This window comes from Manis pentadactyla, chromosome 6 (assembly GCF_030020395.1).
Source record: "Manis pentadactyla isolate mManPen7 chromosome 6, mManPen7.hap1, whole genome shotgun sequence".
Classification (NCBI taxonomy): domain Eukaryota; kingdom Metazoa; phylum Chordata; class Mammalia; order Pholidota; family Manidae; genus Manis; species Manis pentadactyla.
Window position 1 is genome coordinate 25180102 of NC_080024.1, and position 27641 is coordinate 25207742.

General features: G+C 37.4%; 1 protein-coding gene across 18 annotated transcripts in view; it reads right to left on the reverse strand.

The window, feature by feature from the left end:
• Window positions 1-27641, reverse strand: part of UNC80 (unc-80 homolog, NALCN channel complex subunit) — a 244565-nt gene that overhangs the window by 196755 nt on the left and 20169 nt on the right. For all 18 annotated transcript variants that reach the window (XM_036926837.2, XM_036926834.2, XM_036926833.2 and 15 more), the window contains exons 6-7: window positions 25883-25956; window positions 22571-22710 (exon numbers count right to left, since the gene is read on the reverse strand). In XM_036926837.2, the coding sequence (XP_036782732.2) occupies window positions 22571-22710; window positions 25883-25956 (214 nt within the window). The remainder of the gene's footprint in view (window positions 1-22570; window positions 22711-25882; window positions 25957-27641) is intronic.

Sequence of the window (27641 nt, forward strand, 5' to 3'; positions counted from 1 at the left end):
GGTTGAATGCACCAATCAAAAGACACAGAGTAACAGAATGGATAAAAAAGCAAGACCCATCTATATGCTGCTTACAAGAAACTCACCTCAAACCCAAAGACATGTACAGACTAAAAGTCAAGGGATGGAAAAACATATTTCAAGCAAACAACAGTGAGAAGAAAGCAGGGGTTGCAGTACTAATATCAGACAAAATAGACTTCAAAACAAAGAAAGTAACAAGAGATAAAGAAGGACACTACATAATGATAAAGGGCTCAGTCAAACAAGAGGATATAACCATTCTAAATATATATGCACCCAACACAGGAGCACCAGCATATGTGAAACAAATACTAACAGAACTAAAGGGGGATATAGACTGCAATGCATTCATTCTAGGAGACTTCAACACACCACTCACCCCAAAGGATAGATCCACTGGGCAGAAAATAAGTAAGGACACGGAAGCACTGAACAACACAGTAGAGCAGATGGACCTAATAGACATCTATAGAACTCTACATCCAAAAGCAGCGGGATATACATTCTTCTCAAGTGCACATGGAACATTCTCCAGAATAGACCACATACTAGGCCACAAAAAGAGCCTTAGAAAATTCCAAAAGATTGAAATCCTACCAACCAACTTTTCAGACCACAAAGGCATAAAACTAGAAATAAACTGTACAAAGAAAGCAAAGAGGCTCACGAACACATGGAGGCTTAACAACACGCTCCTAAATAATCAATGGATCAATGACCAAATCAAAATGGAGATCCAGCAATATATGGAAACAAATGACAACAACAACACTAAGCCCCAACTTCTGTGGGACACAGCAAAAGCAGTCTTAAGAGGAAAGTATATAGCAATCCAAGCATATTTAAAAAAGGAAGAGCAATCCCAAATGAATGGTCTAATGTCACAATTATCGAAATTGGAAAAAGAAGAACAGATGAGGCCTAAGGTCAGCAGAAGGAGGGACATAATAAAGATCAGAGAAGAAATAAATAAAATTGAGAAGAATAAAACAATAGCAAAAATCAATGAAACCAAGAGCTGGTTCTTCGAGAAAATAAACAAAATAGATAAGCCTCTAGCCAGACTTATTAAGAAGAAAAGAGAGTCAACACAAATCAACAGTATCAGAAACGAGAAAGGAAAAATCACGACGGACCCCACGGAAATGCAAAGAATTATTGGAGAATACTATGAAAACCTATATGCTAACAAGCTGGGAAACCTAGGAGAAATGGACAACTTCCTAGAAAAATATAACCTTCCAAGATTGACCCAGGAAGAAACAGAAAGTCTAAACAGACCAATTACCAGCAACGAAATTGAAGAGGTAATCAAAAAACTACCAAAGAACAAAACCCCCGGGCCAGATGGATTTACCTCGGAATTTTATCAGACATACAGGGAAGACATAATACCCATTCTCCTTAAAGTTTTCCAAAAAATAGAGGAGGAGGGGATACTCCCAAACTCATTCTATGAAGCTAACATCACCCTAATACCAAAACCAGGCAAAGACCCCACCAAAAAAGAAAACTACAGACCAATATCCCTGATGAACGTAGATGCAAAAATACTCAACAAAATATTAGCAAACCGAATTCAAAAATACATCAAAAGGATCATACACCATGACCAAGTGGGATTCATTCCAGGGATGCAAGGATGGTACAACATTCGAAAGTCCATCAACATCATCCACCACATCAACAAAAAGAAAGACAAAAACCACATGATCATCTCCATAGATGCTGAAAAAGCATTTGACAAAGTTCAACATCCATTCATGTTAAAAACTCTCAGCAAAATGGGAATAGAGGGCAAGTACCTCAACATAATAAAGGCCATCTATGATAAACCCACAGCCAACATTATATTGAACAGCGAGAAGCTGAAAGCATTTCCTCTGAGATCGGGAACTAGACAGGGATGCCCACTCTCTCCACTGTTATTTAACATAGTACTGGAGGTCCTAGCCACGGCAATCAGACAAAATAAAGAAATACAAGGAATCCAGATTGGTAAAGAAGAAGTTAAACTGTCACTATTTGCAGATGACATGATACTGTACATAAAAAACCCTAAAGACTCCACCCCAAAACTACTAGAACTGATATCGGAATACAGCAAAGTTGCAGGATACAAAATCAACACACAGAAATCTGTGGCTTTCCTATATACTAACAATGAACCAACAGAAAGAGAAATCAGGAAAACAACTCCATTCACAATTGCATCAAAAAAAATTAAATACCTAGGAATAAACCTAACCAAAGAAGTGAAAGACTTATACTCTGAAAACTACAAGTCACTCTTAAGAGAAATTAAAGGGGACACTAACAGATGGAAACTCATCCCATGCTCGTGGCTAGGAAGAATTAATATCGTTAAAATGGCCATCCTGCCCAAAGCAATATACAGATTTGATGCAATCCCTATGAAACTACCAGCAACATTCTTCAATGAACTGGAACAAATAATTCAAAAATTCATATGGAAACACCAAAGACCCCGAATAGCCAAAGCAATCCTGAGAAAGAAGAATAAAGTAGGGGGGATCTCACTCCCCAACTTCAAGCTCTACTATAAAGCCATAGTAATCAAGACAATTTGGTACTGGCACAAGAACAGAGCCACAGACCAATGGAACAGACTAGAGAATCCAGACATTAACCCAGACATATATGGTCAATTAATATTTGATAAAGGAGCCATGGACATACAATGGCGAAATGACAGTCTCTTCAACAGGTGGTGCTGGCAAAACTGGACAGCTACATGTAGGAGAATGAAACTGGACCATTGTCTAACCCCATATACAAAAGTAAACTCAAAATGGATCAAAGACCTGAATGTAAGCCATGAAACCATTAAACTCTTGGAAGAAAACATAGGCGAAAACCTCTTAGACATAAACATGAGTGACCTCTTCTTGAACATATCTCCCCGGGCAAGGAAAACAACAGCAAAAATGAGTAAGTGGGACTATATTAAGCTGAAAAGCTTCTGTACAGCAAAAGACACCATCAATAGAACAAGAAGGATCCCTACAGTATGGGAGAATATATTTGAAAATGACACATCCGATAAAGGCTTGACGTCCAGAATATATAAGGAGCTCTCACGCCTCAACAAACAAAAAACAAATAACCCAATTAAAAAATGGGCAGAGGAACTGAACAGACAGTTCTCCAAAAAAGAAATACAGATGGCCAACAGACACATGAAAAGATGCTCCACATCGCTAATTATCAGAGAAATGCAAATTAAAACTACAATGAGGTATCACCTCACACCAGTAAGGATGGCTGCCATCCAAAAGACAAACAACAACAAATGTTGGCGAGGCTGTGGAGAAAGGGGAACCCTCCTACACTGCTGGTGGGAATGTAAGTTAGTTCAACCATTGTGGAAAGCAGTATGGAGGTACATCAAAATGCTCAAAACAGACTTACCATTTGACCCAGGAATTCCACTCCTAGGAATTTACCCTAAGAATGCAGCAATCAAGTTTGAGAAAGACAGATGCACCCCTATGTTTATTGCAACACTATTTACAATAGCCAAGAATTGGAAGCAACCTAAATGTCCATCAATAGATGAATGGATAAAGAAGATGTGGTACATATACACAATGGAATACTACTCAGCTATAAGAAAAGGGCAAATCCAATCATTTGCAGCAACATGGATGGAGCTGGAGGGTATTATGCTCAGTGAAACAAGCCAAGCGGAGAAAGAGAAATACCAAATGATTTCACTTATCTGTGGAATATAAGAACAAAGGAAAAACTGAAGGAACAAAACAGCAGCAGAATCACAGAACTCAAGAATGGACTAACAGGTACCAAAGGGAAAGGGACTGGGGAGGATGGGTGGGTAGGGAGGGATAAGGGGGGGAGAAGTAGGGGGGTATTAAGATTAACATGCATGGGGGGGTAGGAGAAAAGGGAGGGCTGTACCACACAGAGAAGGCAAGTAGTGATTCTACAACATTTAGCTATGCTGATGGACAGTGACTGTAAAGGGGTTTATAGGGGAGACCTGGTATAGGGGAGAGCCTAGTAAACATAATATTCGTCATGTAAGTGTAGATTAGTGATAGCAAAAAAAAAAAAAAAAAAAAGGGCAGTTCCTGTGTGGTAACCTCCAACGAGTTCTACACAAGGGTATAAAGGGCATATAAAAGTGTAGGCAAAGGGTCTGTTTGTGTTTATACAGAGGATCAAAGCCTAATTGGGCTACCCCGAAAATGAACTAAGATACGATATGAAAAAGAACTTCCAACATCTGCACCCTCTGGAAGACTCATGCCAGAAGATGATCATCAAAAAACCCCAACAAAGATCCACGCACTGCTACAGCTGTAGATGCACTCATCCCACCAGCTCCTGGACTTGCCATGGGAATGAAGGAGATATCTAAGCTGGCCTGTGCATACAGTAAAACAACAAAATTGGACTGGATCTATACTGTTGGAACTCAACCAAGAATTTGGAGAAGTGCAAATTGTAGCGCTCCAAAGTCTTACAACTACAAACTATTTATTGTTAAAAGAACATATGGCATGTGAACAGTCCCCAGGAATGGGTTGTTTTAATTTGTCTGATTTCTCTCAGACTGTTCAAGTTCATTTGGACAATATCCACCATATCATAGATAAGTTTTCACAAATGCCTAAGGTGCCTAACTGGTTTTCTTGGTTTCACTGCAGATGGCTGGTAATTACAGATATGCTTTGGTTATGTAACTATACTCCTATTATGTTAATGTGTGTGTGCAATTTAAGTAGTAGCTTAAAACCTATACATGCTGAAGTTACTCTACAAGAAGATATATCAAAGAAATAATCAATCTTCCCAAGTTTTCTTCCGCCTGCTACTTCTATAGCTTTTCTTCTTCCTTCCTAATTACAACCCTTAAATAGAATTCGTGCCTCATATCAAATTTACCGAGTATCATAATTCTTCCAAGTGGTAAAGATACCTCAAGACAAATGCTGGGCATAGAAGCCACAGGGCATAAATATGCAAAGAAGTAAAAAGCTAACTTTTTCAAACAATAAGGCTTCTCTCTCACTTACCAACTTCACATTTCCCTGTATGGCCCCGGAAGATGACTGGTTAGCCAGAGACGGGTAAGATTCCTCAAGGGAGGAACAACCTAAGACAGGCACAGTCGCAGGGGGGCCATCAGGTGAGAAATTGGGGATCAACAGAGGTGAGGCTTAGAACCTCACCCCCCCGTTCTGAGAGAAATCTTCTGCATACGTGGATGTTTTATTGCCCTGGTCTAGCTTGGATTAACACATAGTCTACAGGCACACACCTGATCATCTACATGTGCTCTCTTACAACACTAAACTATGTTTTCTACCTTTATCTTGTATCTACCTACCACTTCAGCATTTTATTAAAAATAATAATAATAAAGAGAGAAATGTGGTATCCACATATAAATCAAGTATAAAAACCAAATGAGTATTCATATTTGAACTGACTGTTTATAGTTCATAATGCATGAGCAAAACCGAAAGTTTCTGTGATGACTGCCCTTGTACTGTTCACTATGTAACTTATTCATTATGTAAGAATTTGTTCTACATGTAAAAACTTGTTTGTTATGCCTCAGAAGATTGGAGACTGACAAAAATTAGGCTTGGGGTGGAATAATGATTGTGCATTGAGCATTGACTCCCCTATACAGAATTTTATTGTCGTTAACAACCATTTGATCAATAAATATGAGAGATGCCCTCACAAAAAAAAAAAAAAAAGGACAGACTTCCAATGGTAAAATAAATTAGTAACCGGGATGTAAGGTATAGCATAAGGAATATAGTCAAGATATTGTAACAGCCTGGTAGGGTGATAGCTGGAACCTAGAATTATGTATATAAATGTTCTACCACTGTGTTGTACACTTGAAACTCATGTAATGTAATACTGTGTGTCAACTACCCTTCAATAAAAAATAATTATTAAAAAAAAAAAAAAAAAAAAAAACGGAATAAGGATTTATATGGTTGGTGAAACTTGTTCCACTTTACATATTTGACATGAGTCATGAGTAAAATGTATTTCTTACTGTGGATTTCAGTAAAAAGTTCAAATATATAAACCTACACCAGGTCTGGTGCCCTGTGAGTCATTTTCATAGCCTTTCTATTCCCTTATCAAAGCACACATTACACTGGCTAATTTCTACTCTAATTAGAAGCATTATCTGGCCTGCTGAGGGGCAATCGCCTATGTACAGTGATTTTTGAATGTCGGTGCTACCTGGTAGTCTAATATTCTTGAATATTTTAATTGACAAGTAGCAAACTAAATATAAGTTAAAAATCAATCACATAAGGTACTATAATACTAATTATTTAACTGCATTGTCAGTCCTATAAAGAGCTTTCTACCATCAGCTAAGTGCCCATTTATGTGATGCTAGAGATTCTCTCTTTTCTAGGTAGCTAAAATTTCAATCTATCAGAAAGTCCCATAGATTGTCTTTCCAACCACTCCCATCAGCTCCTCAGACACCAGCACCCCTCACAGGCTTACTGTAATTACTTTCTACTAGTCTGATTGCTTCTCATTCCCCTACTCCTCTGCCTTAACCCTTCCAGTGGATTTTTTAAATCATCCTTAGAATAAAGTGCAAGTGTCTCACAGTGGTCAACATGATCTGGTTGTGTCTATCACTGCTGGTCACTCGTTTATTGCTTCTCAGCTCCAAATTCATCTTCTTTTTTTGCTTGTCTGTGAAAATGGATTTGGGTCCTTTAAGTTAGTTTTTCCATTAACGTTAAGCTTTGTCAGTAGAGGGAATGGAAGAGGTTTTGTTTCCTGGTTCCGGTGTAGCTGCTTGGCCCACTGCTGCGCTGTGTGCGGCTGCTCCGCACCAGGCTCCCGCAGCGGTGCCCAGGGCTTGTCTAGTGCTGAGCTCCTGAGGTGCCCGCAGCTCCCCAGCACGCAGGCTCTGCAGCAGGGGTGTGTCTCCCAGCACCAGGCTCCGGCAGCACTCACAGCTTTTCCTGTGCCCAGCTACTCCCGTGCACGGTAGCCACAGCACCCAGTAGCCAAAAGCTGCCCTGGAGGTGATGCAGCAAAGTGCCTCTACTAAGACACCTCCCCAGGAACAGCTTCCCCGAGCACCTTAAAAGAGTAGATTTCAGACAAATTCCAGAGGGCAGACTTCCAGGAGGTTCCCGTGGTGCGGCATCACCGAGACTTCTCTGCTATCAAGCGGAACATGACCTCCCTCTCCAACAGCGTTAGAATCTCAATCCTGGGGAAGGAGGGTGTCTTCCTTGGATGTTCTGTCAGAGCCCTAATGTTGGTGGGTGGTTGCCCCATTCTATTTGCTATTCCTATACTCCTCAGAGTTGTCTTTTCTTCTTATTAGCCAATCCCTCATTATTACAATACACCAATCCTATTATACTTCAATCCCCATATTACACTTGCCCTATTACTGTGTGGTTTCTCTAATGGACCCATCCTGATACATCTGGTAGCTGGGCTCCAGCCACACTGGCCTTCTTACTACCCTTGAATACATCAAACCTGTGCCTGCTTCTGAGCTTTTCTCTATGAGGAAATTTCTATTCCCATGGCCTAGACTGTATCTGGGCTCTGTTCTCATGTCATTGCCTCAGAAGTCTTCCCCAAATACTGTGTGGAAGAGCCTTTCTCTCCTTTTACCCATCACCCTGCTCTAATTTGCTTCATAGCATGTGGCATGACTTGAAGTTATATTTTATTTATTTGCTTATTGCCTATCTCCATTTATTTGAATAAAGGAATACATTTCAGAAATGGATTCAAGATTAAGTTGGAGAAATCAAAGGCTTTTGTACATACAAGCAATAAACATTTTGAAAATGGAAAGAAAATAAGAGCCTATTCAAAATAAGAAGAAATAGATAAAATTTCATGGGTTGGGGGGTAAAATGATGAGGAATAAGATTGACAATATTATTTATTAATACGTTCAAATTTAAGCAACATTTGATTTAATAAGCTGAAGAGTAACATCTATTCCAAAAAGTTGTGGAAAGAAATGTAATTTAACATCAATTGGTATCAGCGATAGGGAGGGAATATCTAACACTCAACACAGATTCGATCATTGCTTTATATTATGGTTGCAAACACAAAGAATAACCATTATCAGGGTCCACTAGGAACGAGTGCACAATCAACCCCCACACTAAGCAGAGTGGTAACATTGGAAGTTGGGGGCACCTGGGGACCACCACAAAAATTCTGCAGAACTTTTTTAAAAAATAAACAGAGAAACAAACTATACTCATTAGGATAAATTCTTAACATTATAAAGATGTCAATTCTCCCAAAACAAACCATAAATTTGATGTAATTCTCTTTTGTATTCTGCACCCAATTTCCATACGTGTGTGGGAAAAGGAGGTAGTTTCCCACACCACCAACAATTCTCCTGGACACCAGCTGGGTGTCTCAACCCAATTCTGATGCCTATCTACCCAGAGGTAGCATCAGATTCCACAGGTTAAGGATTCAGTCCTATAAGACTCCCCTCTCCCAATTTATACACCAGCCATAAGCCCAGGTTGTCACTTGGGCTTCTGTCTGACCCTCTATAGTTTGGTGGTCCCACAGTCCCTGCTGACCTGCAGACACCACTCTCAAGTTCAGGTTGTCACTTGACTGACAGGTTATATAAATCAGGGGTGCCTGTGAACCTCTCTTTGGAGTGAATTAATTTGCTACAGGGGCTCACAGAACTCAGGAAACCCATTTACTTACTGCATTATTGGTCTACTATAAAAGGATGTAGCTCAGGAACAGCCAGACAGAGGAGAAACATAGGCAAGGTAAGGGGCAAGGGAGCAGAGCTATCATGCCCTGCCATTCTCCATGCATCTCCACATGTTCACTAACCTGGAAGCTCTCAGAACCCTCTCCTTTTTTGTTTTTTTTGTGGAGGTTTCATTGCATAGACATGATTGATTAATCATTGGCCATTGGCGACTGAGTCAACCTCTAGCTCCTCTCCCTTCCCCAGAGGTCAGAGGGGTGGGACTGACCTCTTATCAGAAATCCAACCTTCTGATAACCTAGTTGGTTTCCCTGGCAACCAGTCCTTAACCTCAGGCACAGTCTGAAAGTCACTTCATTAACATAACAAAAGACACCTTTGTTGCTCTCATAATTTAGGAAATCTAAGGGTTTAAGGAGCTCAATGCCAGAAATGGGGACAAAGACCAAATACGTATTCCTTACTATAAATCCACAAATTCCAACCAAAATTCCAAAGAGATTAATCTTTTATAAATCAAGAAGACTGTTCTGCAATTTAACTGGATGAATGAATGAAAAATTGAGAATAATCAAGAAAAGTTTAAAAGAAAGTGTGGGGTGTAAACTGCCAGATATTCATCTGTGTTTTACAACAATAATATTTAGCCACTGTAGTGCTGATTTAAGAATAGACAAGAGTTCAGTGATATGAAATGTGGAACTACAAAAGATTCAAATCTTTATAAGAACTTAGTATATAAAAAAGGTCATACATAAAATAGTACAAAGGATATATTAATCAATAAATAACCCTGGCATAATTGACTTAGAAAAACTTCATTTAGCCTATCTTAAATTACCAAATTTTATTCACCAAATAAAATCAAGATAGATTAACATTTAAATGCAAGAAGATAAAACGAGAATTTTACTAGAAAAACACTGTGGTTATTTCTTAAAATCATGGAATAGAGAAGAAGTTAATAAGAATGGAATGGCCCCAGATTTAAAACAACACAAATGCCTATCAACAGGTGAACAGATGAACAAACCATGGTGCATCTAAGCAACAGACTCGTACTCAGCAATAAAAAGGAGAAAACTATCAGTCTTTTCAATAATTATACTGAGTGAAAGAAGACCAAAAAAGAGTATATTTTCATTTATATAAAATTCTAGGAAATTGCAAACTAATTTACAGTGACAAAAAGCAGATTAGCAGTTTCCTGAAGATGGAGAAAGAGGAGGGTGGGGGAAGGGGGAAATTACCAAGGGATGCAAGGAAACTTTTGGGGAGCGATGGACATGTTGGTTATTTTGATTGTGGTTATGATTCCATGGGCTCATACAACAATATACAATACAAGAGAGAGGGAATGGAGCTGAAGGATTCAATGTTCTTGTGCTGTTCAAAAGGATTGTTGGGATTTTATTTAATTTTGAGTTGCACTAGTTAAATGCAAATGTTACACTTTCAGTGATATTATATAGAAGAAACAAAGTTTCCTTCCAGTAGAAAGAAAATGGAGTCTTGAGAAAATTTAGTAATCAGTTAATAGGAAGAAGAGAAAAAAAGAAACATATAAAAAGAGTAAATAAAAAACACAAAATAAAATGGTAGATATAAATCTAAAATGGCAGTTATCAAAATATATAAATACTGAGTATATTCATAAAAGACAAAAATGGTCACATTTGATTTAAAAAGCAAGGTTTAATCACATGTTATTTACAAAAGAAAATGCTAACATTTAAGGGCACAGAAAGTTGGGAAGGGAAAGAATGGGTACAGATATGCAAACCTAACTAAAAGTTGGGTCAGCAATAATAAACGTAGACTTTGAGGTAAAAAATTATTAGATATAAAGATGATCAACATATTGCTAAATGAAAAAATATTTAGGAAGCTATACTGATTCCAAACATGCATATACCTAATACCAAAGCTTTTAAATGCTTAAAGCAAAACCTGAGAGATGTGTATGGGGAAAATCGACAAATAAATAACAATAGTGGTATTTTTAACACACACTTCAACAAATAATAGATCAAGAATACAAAGATTAGTTAGAATATAGGAGACTTAAATAATATACTTTATACTATTTTCTTGTACCTTGGAATATTTACAAATCAAGTTTCAAAAGAAACTGAAGACTCAACATTTCACATAAGCCTGGTACTTTAACCACAGTGAAGTCCCAGTCGAAATCAATAGCAAAAAGAAATTGAAAAGCTCTCATCAGTTAGTATACTTAGAAACACACTTAGAATAACTCATGAGTCAAATGTAAAGCCATAATGAGAATTTAAAAAATATTACATGCAATGATAATGATTTCACATATGAAAACTTGTTGAGATAGAGCTAGAGTGTAATTAGAGGTATACTTAGAGCTTTAAATGCTTATATCAAGATAAAGGAAATACTGAAAAATAATGAGATGAGCATATACCTCAACAGGTTAAAAAAAAAAATCCCAAATAGTAGGGAAAAAAGAAACAAAATAGGAGCACATATTAATAAAATATCAGACTAAGGTAGACAGAATTAACAAAACCAAACATTATTTCTTTGACAAAACTTAAGAAATACAGAAGTTATGAACAAAGTGTTATAACTGAAAACAGACATAACTAGATATAGTGATGGTTTCAGATAAAAGGAAAACACTATGAACAATATGATTAGAAGTTCGAATAAACATGTATTTATTCAACCAAATAAATGAAATGAAATGAAAACCTAATTAAACCCACAAACTGTAAAAACTGAATGTGGTAAATAAAATTCATTTTTAAAATACACCAAGCCCAGGTTTACAGCCAAATTCCATTAAACATTAGGGAGACAGGTATCTCCAGTTTTATACCAAGTAATCCAAAGAGGAAATAAAAGAAACATTCTTTTCATGAGGCTAGCAGAAACTCTCTACTGAAACAAGACAAATACAGATATAGGAAAGGAAAATCAGAAGCCACTCTCATTTGTAAGCACTGATGTAAAAATAATAAATAAAATATTCACAAACTGTATTTAGCAATGTAAAAATTGACTTTTTCCCAAAATGTAAGGACAGTTTATTATTAGAATATGTATTAAAATAATTCACCAGCTAAAAAGACTATAGAGAACATACCTACATGATTTTCTCAATAATAACAAAAATTCAAAAATAAGACAACAGGCTATTAGTACAAAGTCAGGTAAACAGAGTGCTATAGCAGATTCAGAACCCCAAATCATACCCTCATGTATGGAAATTGGATATACAATAAAGTTATAAATCTTCAGGAAAATAACTGTTTAAGAAATGGTGAGGGAAACTTCAGTTATTTATGTGGGAAAAAAAAATTCCTATTTCAAACTACCGTATTTTTATTTTAAAAGCTAACTACAGCTGGACTGAAGATGTATGAAAAGCAAAACAGAAGAAACAGAAAAAAATATTTGTGACCGAGGGCATGAAAAGATTTTTAAAGAAGATAACATCCCAAACTACTTAAAAAGAATATTGAATAACTGGGCAATATTCAAATTTAAAACTTCTATAAAAAACAAAGTGAAGTCTACAAAATCTAAAAGATGACTGCAAGGTATTTAGCTTACAAAGTATGATTCTTCTCTCTAATAAAGAAGGCTTATAAAGCAGTAGGAAAAAGACAAACAGGTCAAATGTGCAAAGGGTATGGAAGGAAATTTCACTAAATGGAAAACCTAAAGAGAGACCAAAGAGAGAGATACCACTTCATTAATAATCAGGAAAATGTAGACTTAAACCACAGTGGGAAATTCCTTCACACCACCTGATTTGTGAGGATATAGAAGCCTGAAGATAGGAAGTGTGGCTGAGATGAGACTAAATGGAAACATACACTGCTGTTAAACGTTCACAGTACAATCTGGTGATATCTAGTCAATTTAAAAGTGTCTTTACCCTATGATCCAGAAATTCCATTCCCAAGGGAGATTGCTGCTCAGAGAAACTCTTGCCCCTTACACAGGGAGACTTGTATGAGAGTGTTTATTGCAGCAAGTTTGCTATATTAAAAAACTAGAGAATATTCTGAAAGTCTGCCAAGGAGAATGAGCAAATAAATGCTGGTACAAATACTCATTTAACAAATGTTATTTATGTGTTACATGATGTACCAGGCCAGAGGGCTTACAGTGTTCTATCTGCATGCTGATTACTTTGGTGTATTCACTTGTGAAAAGACATCAAACTGAACACTTAGATGTTTGTATTGTGTGTTTCTTTGGAGAACATTAGTTTAGACTTTGGACTTTATCAGTATGAACCAAATATCTACTATTTTATATATACATAAAGTGTATCCATATATTCACTATATATAGTATAGTTTATATAAAATTTTACATATCATATACACATACATTTATATAAAATACTGTACATATATTATATATATGTGTGTGTACATCTGTTATGTGTGTAGTTTTATAGTTATACATATAGTTTTGTACAGATTAGTCTTATTATCCCCTGGATGATGCATTATGCCTGTTCTTTCATTGTATTTTATCTAAATTTTCATTTGTAATCATTTTAATAAAAAGGCTGAGTTTCAGAATTGGGTGAGTTGCTGACTTTTCATAAGAAGCATGTGAGCTAGATTCAAAAATAAAGTTCCCCTCTTGGGAAGAACATCATTTTATTTGCCGTCAACCTCTAACTCCATCCACTCTCCATCGCTCTCTACCTCCTCATCCTAGAAGATTGATTGGTAGAGATGCTACCAAGGGCTCCCGTGCCTCTGTCTCCTGACCAGATTTGACAAAAGGAGGCTCGCACAGGAGGCTGGGAGGCAGAAGGACAATGACTTCTTTCCCAGGCTCCTCCCTTCCAGAGGTTTGCCCGGGGCCGGCCCCGTGACCGAGGGCTGATGGGAGCTGTGACCCAGGTGGTCCCTCTTCCCGCGGGGTCTCTGCCGCCACTCCCTCCCTTTGCCCGCTCAGGCCCAGAGCTGGCGTCCGCCTGGGCTCTATCCCTGCGGTACTGCACCCACTCCTGCTGTTTCCCTACATCCTCTGCAAGCTTCTATAAATCAGCCCTGCTTTAATCTCCTCTCAAATTACCCAGTGTGCCACTGTCTGCTCCTGAGGCCGAACTAATTACGTCCCCAAGCCCAGAAGAGGGAAGTACCGACTCTGATTCTCATTTCTCCCATTTTCCTGAGGTTTTACCATTCTCCCTTCCTACTTCACTCGACGCCACGATGTTTTCTTTTCTGAAAAAAGCGTGGACTCACCCACTCCTCCTGTCAGCCTACCGTTTATACGTAGAATAATAGGATTTTTTTTTCAGTGCTGTACCCTTGGGTTTATACAGGAAAGACAAAATATGAGGCTGGCTGCCTACCAGCTAGGTAATTTTAAGTCCTTAAGCACTTCTGACAATCATCTGACTTATTGTAAGAGTCTGTGAGAACTGTTTTCTTGACTAGGCTGCTGCAGTTCAGCAAGAGTAAGTAGTAGTTCAACAGAATTGTTTTTCCCCATTGGACTACCTACCTTTTACCCTTTAAGTTCTGACCCACACCTCAGTGCCTCTGAATATTTCTAGTTTGTAAATTAGATTAAGGAGTTTCAAAAGTTACTTCAAATCCCTAGAGTAGCATTCCAGATAATGAGCTAGCAATGGATTATGTCCTTAAGAATTGCAAAGGGAACAGGGAGGAGGGAGATTGCTAAAAATGCAGACTCCCAGGTCTTACCCCAGACTTACTAAACCAGAATTGCTGGGAAAAGAACCTGAGAATCGTCATTTTAACCACTATGTCCAGGTAACTCTTAATAAGACTGGAGGACAACTGCCCTAGAGAAACTTTTAAGACTTGGCTTTTGTACTTTTAAGCCAATGTCCAAAACAATTCCTATGTGAAAACACTAGCTGGAATGATATGTTGACAGTTTTGAACCTAAGGGTGCCAGAGTCTTTCTCCTCACACAAAATTTATCTGAATGAAAGTAATTACCAACTGCCCAGTTGAGTCCCATAGTCATTAACCACTACTAACAGATCATGTCAGTTCAGTTGACAGCGGACTGACTGCTCAACAGCCAGACTCCCCCCGACACGATAAGGCTGCAATCAGACACTAAAAACGAGTCTACAATTTAGATAATCCCAAATGTGTTAAGTAAATTTACATTTCAATTGCTCAGTATTTAAGACTCCATTTGAAACAACAGTGAAGTTAACAGAGCATTCAGTAGCGAGTGTTTACAAGCTGAAGTACCTTCATTCCAGGTGTTATTCAAGCACTAGTTTATTTGGCGTAAAGTGTGAGCTGTACTGGGGCCAGGGGAGTCCTCACAAGCAAGAATGGTCATTAAATATTTTTATTTCATTTAGATAATCAATCAACTTGCTATTAAGTAACCAATAAAAGGCATTTAAATTAACCAACACTCTAACTAATTAACATGTAAGAAAAAATTACATAGCTAGATAAAGATAGTAGGGGGCAGCTCTTTGTGTGATATGACAAAAATGCTCTTTCCAACTCTGATAGTCTATGAGCTATATTGTGGAGAAAATGAACAATGAAAAATGATATGAAAATGTGAATATGACTTTTATTCCAAATGTTATATGTGAAACTAATGAAGAGAAGTATGTATACAAAAAATAATAATGTTTATATTTACTTGATGAGTTCACAGATGATTTTTACTTTTTAAAAAATATTTTATGCCTTTTATATTTTTTCTATAATTAGCATATACTTTAATATGCATAGAATAAATAATACATTATGACAAAAAGAGATTGTTGCAAAGGAAAGAATTTCTTTAATATATTTTCCATGTAACTATGGCTTCAAGGAACTTACATTTGGGGTTGGTAGGTGACAGCAGAGAGCATTCGAGGGAGGAAAGCACTCTAGAAATAACAATTTATGAAGGCAGAGAACAGTGGAAATCAGTCTTGACCCGACGCAGTCTTTAACGAAGCAGAAATTAAGTCTACGCACATGGTAATTAAAGAGGAAATCTCCCATTAATTAAAAAAAAACTAGCTACCTGCTCAGTGATTGCAGAGTTCAGAAAAGAGTGATGCTCAGCTCAGTTAAGGTCAGGGCCAAAGAGATAATGAATTGGGTTTGTTTGATACAAGCAGGCAGCTTTTGTTCCTAGGACGTGTGCATTGCTTTGTTATTAAAGTTCTCCTCATTTCTGTTTAATACATAAACTCCTCCAATGAAGACTCATTAACATTAGCATTTTCTGAAAGGTCTGCCTTGTGCATCATTACCATGGTAACCAGCCACTGCAGCTAGGCAGACAGAAGACCTAATGCATTCTTCTAAATTGCTACTGATCCGTGTCTAATTCACACATGTAGGTGTATGTGTGCTGCAGGTGACTGCATGAATGTATGTGTCAAGGAGGGCATATATACATAGCTGTTTGAGTGTGGTAATGTGAGGGAATGGAAAAAACAAGGTCCTTCCACAAAGACGACACCTTGGATATTATAGTTGGCTTAGTCTTCTTTACAGACAAATCAGATTGGAGTCATTAACACTTTTGTCCGAGAAAAGAAATATCATTTGCTATTTATATTTGCAAATATTCAATGTTTCCTACAGTTGAGAAAAATTACATAAGAAACATTAGCTCCTGGATATTCTATGACCTCAAGATTTCACATGACATTGGTTTTAATAATTTTTAGAAGTCAAGGTAAAGCATAGTCTGAAATGACTTAAACTTTCTGGAATTTGTGTAGAACAGAATTAGTGAAGTAGGAATATGAGGTTACTTACTAATTAATATAAAGAAAGTATACAGATATAGTCATAATAATTATCATACATAAAATGATGGTGACATTACTTTCATTCTTGTTTGTTGTGACCAGACTCCAAAATAGGAAGACTCTTTTTTCAAGAAAGATAGATTTAGAGGGTGGAATTAATAGCACAGAGGGTGGAGCTAAGAGCCATAGCCAAGAAATCAAGAAGCGTCCAACATGTGTCTAGCTCTGACCAGTGCCTCCCATGTTTTCCCTTTGAATAGGTGTGTCCACAACAGTTATCCTATGCCTATTCCACCTCCGTGTGTTGAGTGTGTTGGGCGCAGATAACTTCTCTCTTTAGCTCACAGGTACACAGATGGAAAGGAGCTATACTAAAATAACTATACTCAATTTGTACATGTGAGGTGACTCATTTGCACCTAGATCTGATATTGATGAAGAGATCTGGACTTTGACCTGACCCTGTGATTGGATGAGATTTGAGGCAAGCTTGGTGACAGTAAGTGAATTTTGCACGTGGGAGGGATGAGAATCACTGGGGGCCAGAGGGCAGACTGTGTTAGCCAGCTTCTAAGATCTCTCCAGTGACCCTTGCTTCTTGATACTCACGCCTCTATATAGTTTCTTCCTAAGACATATCAGAGTTGGTCTGTGTGAGACAATAGAGTGCAGCAGAGATGGTGGTATGCTGCTTCTGAAATCAGTTTAAAAAGACCTTTCTCCCTTTCCCACCGCGTTTGTCTCTCATTCATGTTACGGCAGGTTATCTGTGGTATCATGAGCAGGTCTAGGGAGACGCGGAGGAGTCTGAGGCACCTGCCCGTACTGATGCTCTTGGATGCAAAGCCTCCAGCTCAGTCACGCTTCCAGGTGACTGCAGTCACAGCCACCATCTTAACTGCAACCTTCTAAGAGATCCTGAGCCAAAACAAAACAACAATGCCCCGCCACCCCACAAAACCCAACTAAGCTGCTTAGGAATATATAAGCCTCAAAAACTGTGAGATAATACACGTTTGTTGCTTCAAGTCACAAAATGTCAGAGTAATTTGCTGTGCAGCAATAGATAACTGATACACTGGGATAACCCCAACTAGTTTTATTGGTAAGTCTGCTGAAGACACATGAGCAAATGAAAACCACATCTCTGATCTTACATTTAATAATAATATCTCACTTAGTAGGAAATAAAGACAAATTAAGGAAGGCCCTGGAAGGAAAGCTGAAGAAAATGTCTGGAAGGGTTCAGTTAAAGAGGTAAGAAGAAAACCATAAAGTGTAACATGAGGAAAGTCAAGGGACAAAGTGTAAGGAAGCGCCTAGTGACCAGCAGGGTTAAAATACTTCAAGAAGCCATCAGATAAGGAATAAATAAGGACTGAGTTTCAAACTTCCTGGGAGAGGTCAGCAGAGCAAGGAATTGGCTAGACTGGGCTCAAATCTAGCTCCTCCACTTCCTAGCTCTGTGTCCTTGAGTGAGTCATTTAATCTCTCTATGCCTCAGTTCCTCATCGTTAAAAGAGGAATACTGTCTTCTTTGCATGGCTGTTGTAAAAATTAAACTCGTTCACTTCTTCAGTACCCTTCCCTAAGGTTCGTGTGCTAGACACTAGAGTAGAGCAATGAGTAAAAGGGACTTGGTCCCTTGTCTTGTGGAGTTTACAGCCTCATGAAGAAGATAGCTATTAGACAGGTAATCACACAAGTATTTAAATTATGTTTGCCACTCCTGCCGTAAGAGAAAACAGTTGTGTGACAGTGTTAAACATATGCCAGAGCCTCTCTGGGAATAAGGAAATGATATTTAAACCGAGTCTTGAAGGATGAGGAGCTGGGTAAGTGAAGAGAGACGGAAGAACAATCCAGCAGATGGAATAGCATACTCTAAATCCCAGAGCTAAGGGGAAGCGGAGTGCACATTAGGATCTCAAAAAGGGTCTGAGTTCAGCGACTGAAGTGTGGATAGTAGCGTAACATTGGATGAGGGAACAGGACAGCAGCCAGATGACAGGGGTCCTTGAGGGGTAGTAGAGTGAGGATTTTGAATTTTATCTTGATGGCAATGGAAAGTCATTAAAAGAGTTCAAGTGTAGGAGTTGCATGATTAATTTTTTCCAAGACTCTGTGTGTTCTGTATAGGTGGCAGGATTGAATAAGAGGAGATTAATAAGTAGGTGATTGCAGTACTCCAGGCAGGATGAGTGGTGGCCTTGGAGATACAATGGAAGCAGACATTCAAAATATTTTTATATACCTTTTTCTCAGCCTTCCTTATCTTATAAATTTAATCACCATTCATGTAGTTGCTTGAGCTAAAAACCTCAGAGATATGTTTGATTTCTTTTTCTCACTCCACACCCAGTCTTGTCAGCTCTATTCTGTGTGCCCCAAATCCAGCCTCATCTCAGTCTTTCCTCCTATCCTGCTACCACCTTGACTAAGCCATGTCCTATCTCACCTGCACAATCACAGTGGTTTCCTACTAAGTCTCGGCATCTGCTGTTGCTCCTCTAGTCTATTTTCCATAAACCGTCTGGAGTGATCTCAGTGTGATTCAGCTAGGGCTGCACCACTGCTCAAACAACTGCAGTAAGAGTAAATTCATCACACCTGCAACAAGACCCAAACTTCTTACCCCAGCCTCTTGGCTCCTATGTGATCTGATCTCTCACAACGTCTTTGACCTGATTCCCTACTACTTACCCCCTTGATCGCCACTAACCCTGGTCACATTGGCCTTCTTGCTGTTTCCAAAGTACACAGAGCTTATTCCCACTTCCGAGCTTTTAGACCCATTCCCTCTGCTTGGATTGCTCTTCCCAGAACTTCATGACGCTGTCCCCTTCATATCATCCAGGTTGCTCTGAACAAGAGCCGCCTCTCATCCTTTCACTTTGCTTTTGTCTTCATACTTCTAGAGTCAGCTACAATCAATTTTGTACTTACTCTTTTTTTCATCTGTCTACCTTTTTAGAAAATGAGCTCTTTGAGCACAGAATTTTGACACTGTTATGACCCTAATGTCTAGCATACGCTTAAAAGATATAGAAATGAATAAATGAAAATTTAGATAATAGGAATATAAAGATATTAGTTCTGGTTTTGGCACATTAAAGATGTCCAATAAAGGTAGTTCCTACTGTTATTCTCTTTAGTCTGTCCTAAGCAACTGTCTTTAGCCCAAATCTGATAATTATGCCTTGATAAAGTTATGAGTGAGTTACTGTCATCAAATAAAAGAGGAGCTTTGGTGGTGGTAGGGTCATCATGATAGTCACTTTTGAACAACTGGAAAGCTACTATGGGAAGAGGCTGTACATCTTCAAAAGGACTGTGGTCACACTCTTTATAATTCTCTTCTCTTGAGGGTGGTCAGGACCTGTGGTTTTCTTATAACCAATAGAATATGACAAAGGTGATTAGATGTCATTCCTGTGATTATGTTATATTAAAAACTCAGTATTACTGGAATTAGAAAGAATTTCTCTCCCTTGCTGGTTTTAAAGAAGTAATCTGCTATGTTGTGAGACAGCCTATGGAGAATGCCCCATGACAATGAACTATAGGCAGACAGTAGGAAATGAGAGAGGCCCCCAGACAATAGCCAGCAAGTAAACAGGGACCTTAGTCCTGCAATATGGAGGTGAATTCTGCCAACAACCTGAGGGAGCTTGTATGTGGAATCTTCCCCAGTCAAACCTGTGATGAGAATGCAGCCCATCCTGACACCTGGATTTCAGCCTGGTAAGACCCTGAAGCAAAGAGCACAGCTAAATTGTGCCTGGATTTCTGACATACAGAAATTATGAAATAATAAATGTGTATTTTAAGCCAGTAAATTTTTTTGATTTTTTACACAGCAGTACAAAACTAATACAAGAACCAAACACAGAAACTATAGAAATGCAGACTTTGGTTGAATATAAGTACACACCACTAAGTAGAACTATCTAAAAATGAAATGAACTACATCTGAGAAAACTAAATTCCTCATTGCTGAAGGTGTTTCGGTAGTTAAAATTATTGCTGCATCAGACTGGATTGGTCATCCTCATAGGGCTTCTTCCACATTAAGCATGATATGATTTTATGATTTTGAGTGTTCATCATCACCATTGACCTAGTACAACAAGTCATGTGGATAAACACAAAAAGTCTCTGCTCATATAATTCAATATCAATCAGCAAAAGATCATTCAACTGGAATTATAAAATGAAAAATGAAGACACAAAGATGAACTCTACATATTACTTTTTTTAAAGCATAAGATAGTAGTATTTTGGTTAAAAGGCAATTATATTTATAGAACTTCATGCTTTCAACAATTCTAAGAAATCTTTAAAAAATAGTATACCCATGTAGCCTAGTTTTGGTGCCAGAAGGAGGTAAATCATTTAAAAGTTACCAAATGAAAAGGCAAGCGAATACTAAGAGGAAATACCTGTGAATATATATATATATATTTTTCTGGATAAAGGACTTGTATCCAGAATATATAAAAAGTTCTTACAATTCAATAAGAAGAAGACAACCCAGTTAATATTTGGGCAAAAGACTTGAGTAGAAACTTCACCAATTAAGATATTCAAAAAGCTAAAATGAAAATATACTTAGCATTATTAGTCATTAGGGATATGTAAATTAAAACCACAATCAGATCTCATTTCACACTCACTAGATTGACTATAATAAAAAAGACAGTAATGGGTGCTGCCAAGGATATAGAGACATGAATCCTTATGTGTTTCTGATGGTAATATCAAATGGTGTAGCCATTTTGGAAAAGTTTGCCAGTTTAAAAAAAAAATTAAACAAATTTACCACACAACCCAGAAATTCTGCTCCTAGCTATCTAACCAAAAACATATGCCTGCCCAAAAACTTGTGTGTGAATGTTCATAGCATTATTCATAACAGACAAAAAGTTGAAATAACCCATCAAAACCAAAATATAATACATCCATACAATAGAATACTATTCAGCAATAAAAAGAAATCAGTTACTTGTACATGCTGTGATATGGATGAACCTCTAAAGCTTTATGCTAAGTGAGAGAAGCCAGATGCAAAAGACCACATATGGTATCATTCCATTTATTTGAAAATTCCAGAAATGAAACTATACAGAGACAGAAAGTATCTTAATTGAAAATCTGGAGCAGGGTGTGGAAATGGGAGTGACTGAGAATGAGCATGAAAGATATTTTGGGGTGATAAAAATGTTCTAAAATGGGATGGTGGTGATAATTGCACAATTCTGTATATTTGCTAAAAATCATTAAATTATACACTTGAAACAGGTCAAGCTTATGGTATGTAAATTATTCCTTAATAAAACTATTTTTTAAAATACAACCAACTAGACAGTAACCTCATCTGAAAGTAGGGATATACAAATGGTGTCAGGGAGTCTCACCTCTAGGTGGAATTTTGAGTTGGGTACAAAAGCAACCCTCAGGAATCCGGGCTTCCATCATCTCAGCAGGGAATAAGAGGAATGGACTACCGTTTGTCCCAAGGGAAGGCATTTGTAAGCAAATTCACCAAATTCACACAAGCTACAGGGGCAGTGTTGGAATATTTACAAAGTACAGACTTTTCAATTTCCTGTGAGTACTTCAGAAGCACCCATTGTAATACAGGGATCTGCTAGAATAAAATATTTTTATACATTAAAGCAGCTATTTTCACATCCCTGCAATATAATCTTTTGATAGCATCATTTGAGTTTCTGAACTTAAATATTTAAAATATTATTTAATTCAGACATCTCACTAAATCAAACACATCTATCCACTCCCACCCATGATTGTTTAAATGAGAGCCGTTCATACCACACTTCTAGAATTGTAAATCTAATTATATCTTGATCAAGAATTTGAATACATATATCATGTACTTATACATTCTAAGGAACAGAGGCTATTCAAGCAGCTAAAGATGCATATTTACTTTTTGGTGACTGGGGTACTTTTTTGACTCTAACATTGCAACTATGTACCTGGAATGTGACGGGCCTCTTTCCTGGGATGTTTGGGAGGACAGACTTCCATCAAAGGAGTTTCCTCGGTGGCAGCCTGAAATGGTGGCCTTGGGTGAGATGGAATCTGGCTGAAATGTTTCACAGACCACCTGGAGTCCCTTTTGAAGGAGGAGAGAACAGATTAGGATTTTTTTTATATTCAGGTTTATCTTCTGGTATTAGATATGATATTACATACACTGTTTTTAAAATTAAAAAGACATTTGGCCACCAAAGCTAATTATAATGTCATTACCAAGGAATTTTTACCTTCATCTTAGAGGGAATGGAAATAGACTTCTAGAGATCACCTGTGTCATTTTAAGCAGTAGGCTAAGTATTTTCATATACTTCATTTCATTTTGCTTCTCATTCTTTTCTTTTTTACCTCCATAACCAGTATCTACAGGAGAATAATTATGAACCAATAACTCATCAAAGATATACTGATACTGAGGTGAACTGAATAGATGTGAAAGGCTGATAGGTTGGTGATAGCTAATCAAATCAAAATCAGAACTTGAGAATGGAAGCAAAAGATTCAGATTCGTTCATCACTCATTAGAGGAGAATGTGATACATTTTTCCAATTGGATACAATGATATTTCTTCTGATTTGTAAGTACAAATTCAGCCATTCTCTTACAGGATAGCTTATTTTAATTATATTTAGCTGAGAAATGTAATTCTGCCCAGGTAATGTAAGATACTAGTCCACAGGCATTACAGATAAAATTCTTTGTTAAAGTATAAAGACCTTCAAAAATCTATCCAAGTGTTTTAGCCCTTACGATTTCTATTTTCATGTGTAAAATAAGAGAACATTATTCAGCCATGATGTATAATGAGACAAATATAGATAGAAATTTCATGAAATAAGTCTTCTGAATTTCACTAGAGAATCATTAGCATGAACATACTATGAGTGCCTCATGGTAGGTGATTTGGGAGATAAAATGCATTAGGTGACCCTGAAACTGGAAATCAAGAGCTTACAGTTAAGTTCTAAGATAGGTGAATATAGGTTAAAGCAGCACGTCCAATAGAAGTACAACGTAAGCCACAAATATGAGCCACATATCTGATCTTAAAAATAGTAAAAAGAAATAGGTGAAATTCATTTTAATAATACATTGATTAATCCCAAATTATCATTTCAACATGTAACCAATACAAAAATTATTAATAAGATAGTTACATTTTTTCATATTAAGTTTTCAAAATGCAGTGTACATTTTATGCTTACAACACATCTCAACTCACACTAGCCACATATCAAGTGTCCAATAGGCACATGGGCCTAGTGGCTACCATATTGGACAGTGCAGGTTTGGAATAATTAAACAAGAGTTCTGGGGAGTTAGATATTAATTAAAGAAAATTAAAATTTGGTCCTTAAAAGAAAGATGAAATTTAGAGAGGCAACAGGGTGGAAAGAGAACATTCTGGTTAGAGAAAACTGAGCAAAGATCCACAAGCTACAACAGCCTGTACTGTTCACTGGAAGCAGCGCCTCACTAATGGAAGGGGTAAACAGGGTTATTTAAGAAGGATGGTGCCAGGCTGTGGAAGGCACGGAGAACCAGGGAGAGGAGTTTGGTCTTGAGGTGGTGGTCAGAAGCACCACTATAGGCTCCTAAGGAGGAAGGGACGTGATGACAGGCTAGCACCCTGCATAGAATGAGCCTCTGTAGAATGACAACTTCCTAAACAAGCGATGCTTTAGGAAGATCGGCCAGGCATTGTTAAGTGATGTTTATGTGAAGCAGGGGAGTAGAGAGGTAGAAAAACCAATTAGGTTGTTCAAGCTGCAATCTAGTTATAAAGACACTGAGTCAGAGGAGAAGCAATGGGGATAAAGAACAAAGGCACATCTGAGCAGCACAACAATGGAAAAACAACATGATTCAGGTGACTCAGTAAGAAACTAAAAAGAGGTTTAGGAGGATGAGATACGAGATTTGTCATCAGTTACAAGACACACCATTATGTCATGTCCAATAAAGAAAAAAAAAACCTTGTTAAGTAAACTAGGATATTTATCAGTGAGGACTTTCTCTTCTATATTTCTTCAAAGGATTATCCTAGACTTATTTAGACTGAGCTTTTGATTACATGTCCCTCCTACATATATGTAAAATGTTAGATATAAGTGAGATAAATTGGTGTACATATTCCTAAAATTTCCTCACAGTTAGAAATTTCAACTCACAGTTGTTGACATATGTTTTTCCAACAGAATAAGTTCCTCTGCATCAAGAGTGTTATTTCTCAAAAGTGTTATTTCTTAAAAGACTGCTCCATATTCTTCCCCCTGACATATTCTTCTAAGCCACTGACCTTGATTTTGCAAATTTAGAAGCTGGAAATGATGAAATTCATAGTACCCAAGAATGACAGCCATATCAGCACTGCCACTAAGCAGGGAGACTATCAGAGGCCAAAGGTCATCAAATACACTCAATTTCAAAAATGTTCAAGTGAAAAAATAGATGAAATTCAGCATATAAATCACAGTGTTGAGACAATAATTGCTTAGTAAATAGCAGATATGACAAAATGAAAAATTTTCCAGTTTTGAGGGTAAAAAGAATGATGATGAAGCTCTTGAAAGTGATGCGTCAGCTGGAAAGAGGATTCAATTTTTATGGAAAGCAGCAAATTTTATTTTGCACATGTTGCATGGGAAGTGTGAAGGCAGGTCATCTATAAACATACTAAGTCAAGGGCTATATACATTTCTCTGTAACTTTGAACTGCCCTGGCTTTCATTTCTATCTTTTCTCAGTATTGTCAAATAGTGAAAAAAAATTGCACTGAATTATACTGTTTTATTATGCATCTTCTGTTTTCCTCATTAAACTATAGCTTCCTTAAGGGGTAGAACTGTATTTATGTTTTCTTTCTACTGCCTCCTCCATACCTGCAGCAGCACTATCCTACCTACATTAGGGTTGCCTAATCCTAATACAGGGGTTCAATAATTGACTAAGAATGAGATAATACTTTAGTTAATGTGGGATAAATAATGATAACTAACATTTATTGTTTATATGCTAGACATTGAGATAAAGCCCTAAGCCTACACTGTCTTGTTACAGCATCCCCACACTTCTAGGAGATGCGTAAAATTACTTTCTACACTTGACACTGAGACAGTTTAAAGGTTTACATTCAGGAGGAGGAGCTTGCTTTGAAGCCAAATAGTACCATTCTAGAACTCGTGTCTTATCCTACAGTACGCCCAAGACATGATCACCTCCTTTCTTCTTATGATGATAATAAACTCACCTCTCGGTTTCTTGTGTCTTGATTTGGTGATTCACAGGACTGACTTTGACTGTTGATAGGAGAGCTTCTTTTGGCTGCAAAGATGAAAGAAAATCCATCACAAATTTTTATAAGATAATGATAAGTTCATTTTATGTCATAAGTGCATTTCATTTTCAAATAAAAAAACCATTTTAATAGATAATTACCACCTTGAATGAGGACATTAATAGCATATACTGTAAAAGAAATCAAATAACCAATTCAAGATTCTCAGCATTTTTGCATTATCAATGTAGATTTCTTCATCTGTTCAATCTCCCTTTATAAGTTAGGGCACTAAAAAGTTAGCAATATTAAGAATAATAACAGTTAACATCTACAGAGCACTAATATCTGTCAAGTTTTATTCTAAGCATTTCTGTAAGCAGTCCCCCTTAGTTGTGGGGTATATGTTCCAAGTGGATGCCTGAAACCACAGACAGTACTAAACCATGTATATACCACAGGCATACTTCAGAGATACTGCCTAGGTGTGGTTCCAGACCACTGCAGTAAAGCAAATATTGCAATAAAGCGAGTCAAATGAATTTTTTGGTTTCTGGTGTATATAAAAGTTATATTTACACTATACTATAGTCTTTTAAGTAAGCAACAATATTATGTCTAAGAAAACAATGTACACACCTTAATTAAAAATACTTTATTGCTAAAAAGTGTTAACCATCATCTGAGGTTTTAGCAAGTTGTAATCACTAATCATAGACCAATATAACAAATATAATAATGAAGAAGTTTGAAATATTGCAAGAATTACCAATATGTAACACAAGACATGAAGTAAGCAAATGCTCTTAGAAAAATGGAGCCCATAGACTTGCAAAGGCAAATCATCCCACCCCCTCTCTCCTGTGCATGGAGTCTGCTAAGACCGTCCCACTGGGTGTCCGAGTCACGAACCTGTGATGTACAGTTACGAACCTGTGATGTACTGTTACCAAAAAGCTTCTATTCGTAAAAAAATGCATTATCTGCAAAGTGCAGTAAAATGAAGTATGCTTGTATATTTTTTCCTCTATATACATATGTATGATAAAATTTAACTTATAAATTAATGATTCTACAACATCTTGCTACGCTGATGGACAGTGACTGTAATGGGATTTTTGGGGGGGACTTGGTGAAGGGGAGAGCCTAGTAAACATAATGTTCTTCATGTAATTGTAAATTAATGATAACAAACAAAAAAAATTTAGCTATTATATTAGGCACACTAAAAGATTAAGAACCATAACTAATAATAAAATATAACAATATGCTGCAATGAAAATTATGCGATTATGGTTTCCTCTCTCTCAACAATCTTATTTTCCTGTATTCACCCTTGTGATGATGCAAAATGATAAAATATCTATGTGATGAGAGAGGAAGCAAGGTGAATGATGGAGGCACTGGGATGTAGATTTAAGCTACTATTGACCTTCTAATGATTAGTCAGAAGGAGGATCATCTGCTTCCAGAGGTGGCCGACCACAGGTAACTAAAGCCACAGGAAGTGAAACCACAAAGGGGGCACTACTGTACCGACTCATTTAACCCTTACAGTAACTCTAAAATAACATATGGCCTGTTATTAGGCCCACTTTACAGATGAAAACACTAAAGCTTGGGAGCTTAACTTGCCTCATGCCACTTGACCCTTACTTGAAGGTGAAGGGCCCCCACCCATAAGATGGCGAAATTCCTGCTTCTCTTCCGAGTCCTCAGTTTCCGCCGGCGC